At 45.5% G+C, this 9,935-nt stretch overlaps 1 protein-coding gene across 1 annotated transcript in view; it reads left to right on the forward strand.

The window, feature by feature from the left end:
• Nucleotides 1-9,669, forward strand: part of LOC111957814 (SWI/SNF-related matrix-associated actin-dependent regulator of chromatin subfamily A containing DEAD/H box 1A) — a 37,858-nt gene extending 28,189 nt beyond the window's left edge. The window contains exons 9-23 of the mRNA XM_023978837.2: nt 660-856; nt 1,390-1,480; nt 4,006-4,105; nt 4,355-4,414; nt 5,046-5,121; nt 5,767-5,902; nt 6,148-6,279; nt 6,436-6,531; nt 6,677-6,794; nt 7,144-7,259; nt 7,452-7,640; nt 7,976-8,094; nt 8,341-8,523; nt 8,830-8,939; nt 9,147-9,669. Of these exons, the coding sequence (XP_023834605.1) occupies nt 660-856; nt 1,390-1,480; nt 4,006-4,105; nt 4,355-4,414; nt 5,046-5,121; nt 5,767-5,902; nt 6,148-6,279; nt 6,436-6,531; nt 6,677-6,794; nt 7,144-7,259; nt 7,452-7,640; nt 7,976-8,094; nt 8,341-8,523; nt 8,830-8,939; nt 9,147-9,208 (1,785 nt within the window). The 3' untranslated portion in view covers nt 9,209-9,669. The remainder of the gene's footprint in view (nt 1-659; nt 857-1,389; nt 1,481-4,005; nt 4,106-4,354; nt 4,415-5,045; nt 5,122-5,766; nt 5,903-6,147; nt 6,280-6,435; nt 6,532-6,676; nt 6,795-7,143; nt 7,260-7,451; nt 7,641-7,975; nt 8,095-8,340; nt 8,524-8,829; nt 8,940-9,146) is intronic.
• The last annotated feature ends 266 nt before the right edge of the window (nt 9,670-9,935 follow it).

Consider the following 9,935-nt stretch of genomic DNA (forward strand, 5'->3'; position numbering starts at 1 on the left):
CAGTTGTAGGAATTATGGTTCCTCAATATACATTTAACATATTACAACGTAGGCTATGTGTTACAGCACTACTTTTGGTGTCCCCCTCAGGAATTGCTCTTGAGAAAATTTTATGTAATTGTCCCCTCCAAGGTTGATATCAGATTTTCGCCCCTGACCAAATGTCCTCAATATAGAACTTTGTTCAATCAAGAAAACCTACTCCTGACTCGTTTGTTCCACCTTCCCGCTTTAGAGTGACGCCCAATTACTTGGTCCGCTCACAGTAAGCATTTCACGGTTAGGTCTACACTTGTTGTGTTTGGCGCATGTGACAAATAAAGGTTGATTTGATTGGTCAAAATATGCGTTTTCAATTGGACACCGTTTGGACACTTATGAAGTGAAAAGCCACAAAGCCCTTTTTAACTTGGAAAGACTCCGCCACCACCAGGTTAGAGATGTGATGATTGTGGCGTGAATTCAGTTGGCCCACTACTGTAGTCCTCAATCATGACATAGCCACTTATCTGTTACTCATGGTTTGGCTTTGTTGTAGAACAATACAATTGCCTCACTATCATGTCAGAAGAAAAAGATGATAGCGATTGACTGGTTGTCGACACCTCTTTGTGTGTCTCTGCCTCTCTTGTCTGTCTCGCTGTGTGTCCGTTTCTCAGGAGGAGGTGTTCCACAAAGAGAACGGCCTGTCTGCAGAGCTGCTGCTGGGCTGCAGGGTGGTGCTGAGGGAGAGAGCTGTGGTCCAGGGCCTCATGTCCAAGTGCCAGACCATCTCGGGCAAGATGGTAAAGGGAGTCACCCAGGTCATAGACAAGGGCATGGGCTCCATGACCCAGCCCTCAGTCCTCAACAGAAAGTAAGTGAGCTCAACTTCCACTGCTGTCCTGATTCATAGACGATTACATCTAATCTACTATAGGCCGTGTCCCAAATGGCATCCTCTTCCCTATATCGTGCACTACTTTTGACCAGAGCCCTATGGGTCCTGGTCAAAAGTAGTGCACTAAATAGACTAGGATATGGTTCCATTTGGGACATATACTTTTATATTCAGACTGGGAGAACAACTCCTCATTGTTGTAACTAATAGATAAATCCAAATGCTAAGTAAATGCCATGGTAATCCAGTTATCCATTTACCATGGCATAATGGATGTATTCTGAAAACGGTTAACCCCCCACGTCTGATATGATTTGTCTAAAAGGAATAAAATAATAAACCTTTTGTTAACCCCATTAAACAACTATCACAGTTAAGTAGGTTGTTATGCCACACTTCTCAGATACTTTTTTTTGCCTCTAAATGTCTTGTTTGGTTTGTCGTTGAAGGTCTTGTATTCTGATTGGTTTGTCTGTAAATGTCTTGCATTGTGATTGGTTGCCATGCAGGTTGAATTTGAAACCCTACCAGCTGATTGGGCTGAAGTGGCTTCTCCTGCTGCACCAACACAAGCTGAATGGAATCCTGGCTGACGAGATGGTGAGATGGTTTACCCCTTAAGCCGCCTTCACACTGCAGGCCTTAATGCTCAAATATAGATATTTTTTTCAAATCCTTTTTACGTCTACTGACAGCAAGTTACAAGTGATCGAATTTGTGTGTTCAGACAGCAGTGATTTGCTGACAAGGCTACACTAGTTGTCCATAGTAACGACGGGTGTGTGTGCAGTGGTGTAGGCTGATTGTTGGTGTTCGTGCTTCCTGTCACTCAGAAGTTAGTGAACACTGCTTTTTTGGGGGGGGGTCAGCTTAATATTGCGAAAAGAATGTTGCTTCCATCAATGTAATTGTCTGCATCATTTCCAATCCCCCATATATTTTTGGGGATAAATATATATATCCATACACGCATGCATACATATACATACACATACCTATATACACATACATACTTTTTTTTTTTTTTTATATATACCTTTATTATTATTTCCCCGCAAACCCTACCACCGATCCCCCAATTGGAGTAAACTAATAAACACTTTGGCATTTACCTTCAATTTATACATCTTATACACATTTTACAAACACAGTCTACTTTACAATAGTTCTCTCTTGTTTGTTCTTAGTCCTTGAACACTGCTTTTTGCAAATGTGACAACAATGCCTGCCGTGGATGTTTCCCAGTTGCTTTGAATGTTCGAAAACATAGTGTGTAAAGCACACACTTTTTAAAGGCTCAAAGGATAAGACGATCCAACTTTCAAAACAAGTCCTTTTTGGCTAGCCACAGCAGTCAACGAGACAGCTAGGTAGCTGTTTAGCTTTCTAGCACATGCAGCAAAAAATAAAATTGTAACAATTAACAAGCTAGATATATTTTGTAATTTTTAATTTCACCTTTATTTAACTAGACAAGTCAGTTGTGAACAAATTCTTATTTTACAATGACGGCCTATCCCGTCATTGTAAATTGGGAGTCCCTGATGCAGTACCTTAGACCGCTGCGCCACTCGGGAGCACCACAGCACATGTTCTTGTCAAACTGTCAACAGAGTAGCTGGCGAGTAACACGATATGCCAAATAACAGTCTTAAAACCACTTGAGGGCAAATAAATCAGATTTGACCGTTCAGACACCAGTCACATGGTTATGAAGGTGGTTTGAAATGTAGCTTGAAATATCCGATTCCATGTGCTTTTTGGTTCAGACTGCAGGAAAATAACAGATTTGAATTAGATATGCAAATCAATAGGATTTGAGTCACTTCCAATTGCCAATGTGAACACTGCTTTAGAGAATACATGATATGTGTCCCAAATGGCACCCTATTCCGTATACACTGAGTGTACAAAACATTAGGAACACCTGTTCTTTCCATGACATAGACTGACCAGGTGAATTTAGGTGCAAGCTATGATCCCTTATTGATGTCATTTGTTAAATCCACTTCAGTCAGTGTAGATGAAGGGGAGGAGACAGGTTAAAGAAGGATTTTTAAGTCTTGAGACAATTGAGACCTGCATTGTGTATTTGTGCCATTCAGAGGGTGAATGGGCAAGATTAATATTGAATTGCCTTTGAACAGGGTGTGGTAGTAGGTGCCAGGCGCACCGGTTTGTATCAAGAACTGCAATGCTGCTGGGTTTTTCACGCTCAACAGTTTCCCGTGTGTTTCAAGAATTGTCCACCACCCAAAGGACATCCAGCCAACTTGACACAACTGTGGGAAGCATTGGAGTCAACATGGGCCAGCATCCCTGTGGAAAGCTTTCGACACATTGTATAGTCCGTGCCCTGACGAATTGAGGCGGTTCTGAGGACAAAATTGGGTGCAAGTCAATATTAGGAAGGTGTTCCTAATATTTTGTACACTCAGTATATAGTGCACTACTTTTGACCAGAGCCCTTAGCGAATAGGGTGCCATTTGGGTCTTGACCATATATAGTATATGATTTTTATTTATTCTGTGAATTTCCCCCTCCCTGTGTTCTAGAACTGTTACTAACAGAAAACATAACATACTGTGGCAAGATGGTGTAGAAAGGCCTCAACAGGGGTGTATTCACTAGAACGCAAACGGTCTGAAACGGGGAGGGACTAACCTGAACTTGTCCAATCAGAAACGATTGTTTTTGTTGCAAGACATTTTCCGTTGCAAAACGGTTTGCTACAGTCTACACTTATGAATACATAACCGATTTAGATAAGTGAGCGTTTGAGTAATATTGTGTGTGGGTGTAGCACCTGCAGGTGAATACACACAGACAGAGAGAACTAAAGGAATGGGTGAGAAATATTTATTTTAACATTGAAAAGGGAAAGGGGGGTGCCTTGTTTGGTTTAAATCAGAGTTTGGAACTTTTTCGGTTCTGTTTCCTGAAACAGTTGCAACCCCTAGTTAAATACTGTTAGATTGCCAGTGTGGGATTGAAGTCCTTATATAAAACCTGGGGCTTCGTGATGCTGTTTTAGACTGATACTTTGAAGTGCAGATGTTGATCTCTATCACTCTTTCTCTCGCTCGCGATCTCTTAAATCATCTGTCTTTCTTCTACCCGTCAGGGTTTGGGAAAGACCATCCAAGCCATAGCCTTCCTGGGCAGACTGCACCAGGACGGCATCGACGGCCCCCACCTCATCACAGTGCCCTCCTCCACCCTTGGTAAGGGCTCTACTCACGTCATGCCAGTCACTTTATAACCACGTTAAGCCTGTTTATAACCACTAACAGAACACATGACCTAAGCAAATGATCAGTGTATTATTGGCATGTATCTGTTTTGTGAAAGACTTGAGACCATTTCACTTAAAACGACCGTTGCCCTTTATAATATCTGTCATGTTTGGCATAATGTTTTGTTTCGGCTGAGTAAATTGGACTGGAATTAATTGGCCTGTATTTTCTCTACAGATAACTGGGTTCGTGAGCTAAAGCTGTGGTGCCCTAGTCTCAAGGTGTTAGTCTACTACGGTGAGTCGTTTTTTCCCTTATCATCCATTCAGATCCAGGATAATGTGGTAGATTGTTAGCTGTGAGTCTAAGCCGGGTTGTATTCCCTAGGAACCAAGTGGAAGACGATGGGCCGAAGCGGGGAGGGACTAACCTGAACTTGTCCAAACAGAATCACTCTTTTCATGATGAATAGTAGGGCTGGGAATTGCCAGGGACCTCACAATATGATATTATCACGACACTTAGGTGCTGAAACGATATGTATTGCGATTCTCACGATTCTATGTCTATTGCGAATTCGATGCGGTGATTTTATTTTTGCCATTCGATGTTCCAAACATATTGCTCACCATATGTCTGCAGCAGAGGGACAAGAGAGCCATGATAAAAATTAGTTTTTTGGTCAGTCATGGAAATCAAATGGCTGGAAAACAAATTGACTCCCTATTTTAAAGAAGATGGAGATCAAGCTATGAAGGAGAAATACAGGCGTTTTGGTGCATGTACAACCAACTGGCGCAAAAATAATATTGTGATATTGTCAAGATGATACGATACAATATATCGTAAAAAATAATATCCCGATATGTAACTGTACAGATGTCTTGCCCCCCATCGCTAATGAATACACCCCCTGTTGTGTGTTCAGGCTCTGTGGAGGACCGGCGGTACCTGCGACATGACATCCTCAGCAATCAGGTGGACTTCAACGTCATCGTGTCCACGTGAGTACACATACACGTACGCACAATATTGTCGAATAGGTTTCAGTCTATTGGTGGAACCACGGTGAGCTCTAGTGGAAGGGAAGAGCATTGCGTCCTCTGTACTTGTCATTGTGACGAACGGCTCCTCCGGGTTGATGTTTCCACTAGGTGCAGATCTAGGATCAGCTTCCCCTCCCCCGATCCTAACCTTAACCATTGGGTGGGGAAATGCAGTTGCCCCAGATCAGCGTCTTGGGGCAACTTCACCCTAGAGCCTTGCAGCTGTGCAGGGGGTGTTTTAATGGGCTACGTACGTGTCTGTCTGAACCAGAAAAGCACTTTGTAATGCATTAATGATTGATATTAATGAGCATTACACGCTGTTTAAGGCAGCCGTATGGGAAATGAAGGCACTGCTGAGTCTCCCGGGCTACGTGTCCAAACCTGTGTGTTGACAACACAATGAGTCAATTAGATACATACCGGGAATTCACTGGAACTAAAAGGCCTTGCTTCTTAAATGTGCTGAAGCATTCCCTAGTGTGTGTGTGTGTGTGTGTGTGTGGTGTGTGTGTGTGGTGCGTGTGTTTGATGTAGGTCTACATACGGAATGAAAGTTCAACTACAAATGCTCATGTTTGGGTGTAATCTCTCTCTGCGCAGCTACAATCTGGCCATCGGCAACGACAGCGACCGCAGTCTCTTCCGCAAGCTCAGACTGAAGTACGCCGTGTTCGACGAGGGCCACATGCTGAAAAACATGAACTCCCTCCGTTACCGCCACCTCATGGCCATCAACGTTAGTTCCCGGCACAACACCTCACACTTCCCCATTGACAAGTAGTAGAAGCAGTTGTAGTGTGCAATAGAGTTGATGTCCCCGTGTCTCCTCTGTCTCTCTGTCTAGCCATCAGTGTCTGTCTGAATCTCTCGGGCATTCCTGACTCTGTCCACGTGTCACCCCGTGTCTCTGTCGGTCTACCTGTTTGTCCCTGCGTGGCTCCCTGATTCCCTGTCTGACTACCTGTCTCTGTGTGTCCCCAGGCTGAGCACCGGCTGCTCCTGACCGGCACCCCTCTACAGAACAACCTGCTGGAGCTGATGTCGCTGCTCAACTTCATCATGCCCTCCATGTTCTCCAGCAGCACCACGCAGATAGCCAAGATGTTCTCCATGGTAAGGTCACGGGTCAAGTTTAGCGTCGACATATTCTGATCTCCATCTCTGAGGCACTTTGCGAATACAGACCCCGGTACCGCTCCCCTCATGTTAAGTGGGACTCTCACAGTAGGATGTGTGTTTTGATGTTTGTGTTGTATTTGTGCGTGGTAGAAATCCCACGAGGAACAGAGTAGGTTTGAGAGGGACCGCATCGCCCAGGCTAAACTCATCATGAAACCTTTCATCCTCAGACGAGTTAAGAGCGAGGTAAGGACACTCCCAAAGTGACTTACACTGAGAAATACTGGATGGTTCACACTGTGATATTTAAAGATTTGTGTGTGTGGGCGTGCGCGTGTGTGTGCGCTCGTGTGCGTATGCACTCGTTTGTGTGTGTGTGTGTCTCTCTCAGGTTCTTAAGCACCTGCCAGCGAAGGAGGAGAAGCTGGAATTCTGCGCCATGAGCGAGAAGCAGCAGCTGCTTTACCAGAACATGGTGGGCAAGCTCAAGAAGTCTGCCATCGGAGAGAGTATGTACTGCACGGAACTGTAGTGTAGGTCCAGGGTGAAGTTTCTCCTAAATGCACATCTAGGATCAGATTTTACTCTCCCAATCCTAATCTTATCCATTAGTGGGGGAATGTGCTAAACTGACCCAAAATCAGGGTCTAGGGAAATCTTCACCATACTCAGTGTAGTGTTACAGCAGTGGCGTGACAGACGGGTGGTGCATAGCTGGCACAATAAGCGTGTTTGTGTGATCGGCATCTTACATCCTGTGCCCTAATTTCAACTGAACTGTTTTCTCTTTCACTCTTGCTCTCTCTCTCTCTCTCGCATGCTCAACCACTCGCTCACATCATCTCCATCTCTGTGTAGAGAGAGAGCTGTGCAACGTGATGATGCAGTTGAGGAAGATGGCCAACCACCCTCTGCTCCACCGGCAGTACTACACCACAGAGCGACTCGAGGCCATGAGTCACCTCATGCTCAAGGTTGCTGCTTTATTTGCCATTTTGTGTTTGTGTCCTAGTTTTTTTTCTTCTGTCGATTTATATAAATCAAGTAAGTTAATCTCCTAAGAAACGATGTTACCACCCTTATCTCTTCTGTCTTTCTGTCAACCCTCTCTGCCTTTCTTGTCTGTCTCTCAATATGTATATTTTTATTCATCCCCCTCCCCCTAGGAGCCGACCCATTTTGACGCGGACCCGGTGCTGATCCAGGAGGACATGGCGGTGATGTCGGACTTTGAGCTTCACCGGCTGTGCCAGCAGTACTCGTCACTGCACAAATACCAGCTGGACAAAGACCTACTGCTGGACTCTGGGAAGTTTCACCTGCTCCAGACGCTACTGGCCACACTTAAGACCAAGGTAAGGAGAGAGACTAGTTCTTTTATTACTCTGTTTTGAGTGTTTTTTCCTGACTCTTTCGTGGGTTTTGCCTCGTGCCTCCTCGGGCCTGTTCTGGAGGATGTAAATTGTAGTATGGCGTAGAATCGGGGTTACCTCTAGTCATTATGTTTCTATCTGCCATGTTGAGATCGTTTCAGGGGTGTGTTCATTAGTGCACACAGTAGCAAAACACTTTGGATTGAAAACAAGTGCATCTTATTTCAGGTTAGTCCCACTTGTTTTGTCCTGTTTTGGTTCCTTGTGAATACACCCGATATGTGATGTGGCTGTGCTGTGCTCTGCTCTCTCGGCAGGGAGACCGGGTGGTACTCTTCAGTCAGTTCACCATGATGCTGGACATTGTGGAGATTCTGCTGAAACACCTGGGCCACCGCTACGTCCGACTGGATGGCTCCACACCCATAGCAGACAGGTGAGCTCCAGTTGAATTCAACCTTCTTTCTAACATAATTGTGTGCAGTATTTTTCCCATAGGAAGTGTAACTGGGGACATAGTGCATATAACATTCAAATTAAAAAGCTGTTCCCTGGCAAACCTCTGAGATTGTTGGTGGTATTGTATCTCACTGCAACTAGTGAATCTCCTCCTTCTAGAGTGTCGAGAAAATGCACAAGAGCCACTGTAATCCCTAGACCCACCTCTGTTTGTTTGGTGCAGGATCGTGCTGATTGACGACTACAACATGGACCCGGAGATCTTTGTGTTCCTGCTGTCGACGCGGGCGGGCGGCCTGGGCATCAACCTGACCTCGGCCAACGTGGTCATCATGCACGACATCGATTGTAACCCCTACAACGACAAGCAGGCAGAGGACCGCTGCCACAGATTGGGCCAGACTAGGTGAGACCGACAGGGAGGGGCCAGACCAGGTAAGACAGAGGACGGGGGCCAGACCAGGTGAGACCAGGGGGGTGGTATGGGCTGGGCTAGGCGACATTTGGGCGTTAGGGAGATCTGTAGCGAGAGATGTCTCGCTTACAGAGAAGTCTTTATTAGTAGTGACGAGTTGCCATGTGGTCAGGAAAACCCCTCTGGCCCTAGAGAAGGTACTGCGAGGACAAAATAGGGGGGTCTAGTGATGCTGAGGGAATGGACACTGCTCTGATGAATGACTGAAGGTCCGTGTCTGTCCATCTCCTTCTGCAGGACTGTCCAGGTGATCAAGCTGATCCATAAGGACACCATAGAGGGTGGCATGCTGCAGCTGGGCCAGAAGAAGCTGAAACTGGAGCAGGACATGACCGCTGCCGAGGAGGGTAAGGACCTGGGGGACACACAGTCGAGCTTTCCCACGTACACACACACACAGACGTTTCAACATCTTTAATTGTGAGAAAGAGGTGCTCGACCCAAAGCTCAGTGTCCATGGCCCCTCTCTTTTTCACGTAATGCATCAGTAACACACATTGAGAACAGGAGTCATCACGTTATCGTATGTTTTTTATTTTTTTCCCCGTGCCCAGGTGATGAGGGCACCATGTCTGAGGATATGGCCGTCCTCCTCAAGGCATCGCTGGGCCTGTGAGGGTCCGGGAGCTCCCTCCCTGGAGTTTCATTGGGACTCAGCCTGGAGCATCCCACCCCTGACTGACCTGACTCACTGACTGACTGAACCCTGACATAGGTGGGTCTTTCCCTGCTACTCACTCTGCCCTTGAGACCTGAGACGCAGCTGTGCACTTCCAACAGTCTGCACTGGAGACGATATGGATGTGTTGATTGGATTATTGGCCTTTGCTGTCAGTAGCAGAGATGGTGGGTGTCGTTGAAGGTCAGTGGCGACTCTGCTCTGTGCAGCACCTGGGGTGTATTCACTAGGAACCAAACGGAAGCAAAAGTGCCAAAACGGGGAGGGACTAACCTCAACTTGTCCAATAAATTATAGTTTTCATTGCAAGCGGTTTTCTGTTGCAAATGTTTTGCTATGGTTTGCACTAATGAATACACCCCTACTCTGCTCTGAAACAATGCCAGGGAACAGGCTAAAAGTTTGTCAAAGCATCTCTGTCTGTGCTGCCTTATAGTGATACAATAAAGTCCTGCAGGGGACTACCAGGTGGTGACAGAGCTGCTCTGTTTATGTATCATTGTGATGTGACGTACTGTTGTCAAAGCTGTTACTCGTCCGTTTGTATTTTTGATGTCCTTGTTGCAACATCAACAGGGTTTGTCGAAACATGAAATAAAGATGTCAATATTTATTTTCTTTTGTTTTAATGGTTTATTTTAGAAGTACATTTGTCTCCATTTTG

This window comes from Salvelinus sp. IW2-2015, linkage group LG33, assembly GCF_002910315.2.
Source record: "Salvelinus sp. IW2-2015 linkage group LG33, ASM291031v2, whole genome shotgun sequence".
NCBI classification, from domain to species: Eukaryota; Metazoa; Chordata; class Actinopteri; order Salmoniformes; family Salmonidae; genus Salvelinus; species Salvelinus sp. IW2-2015.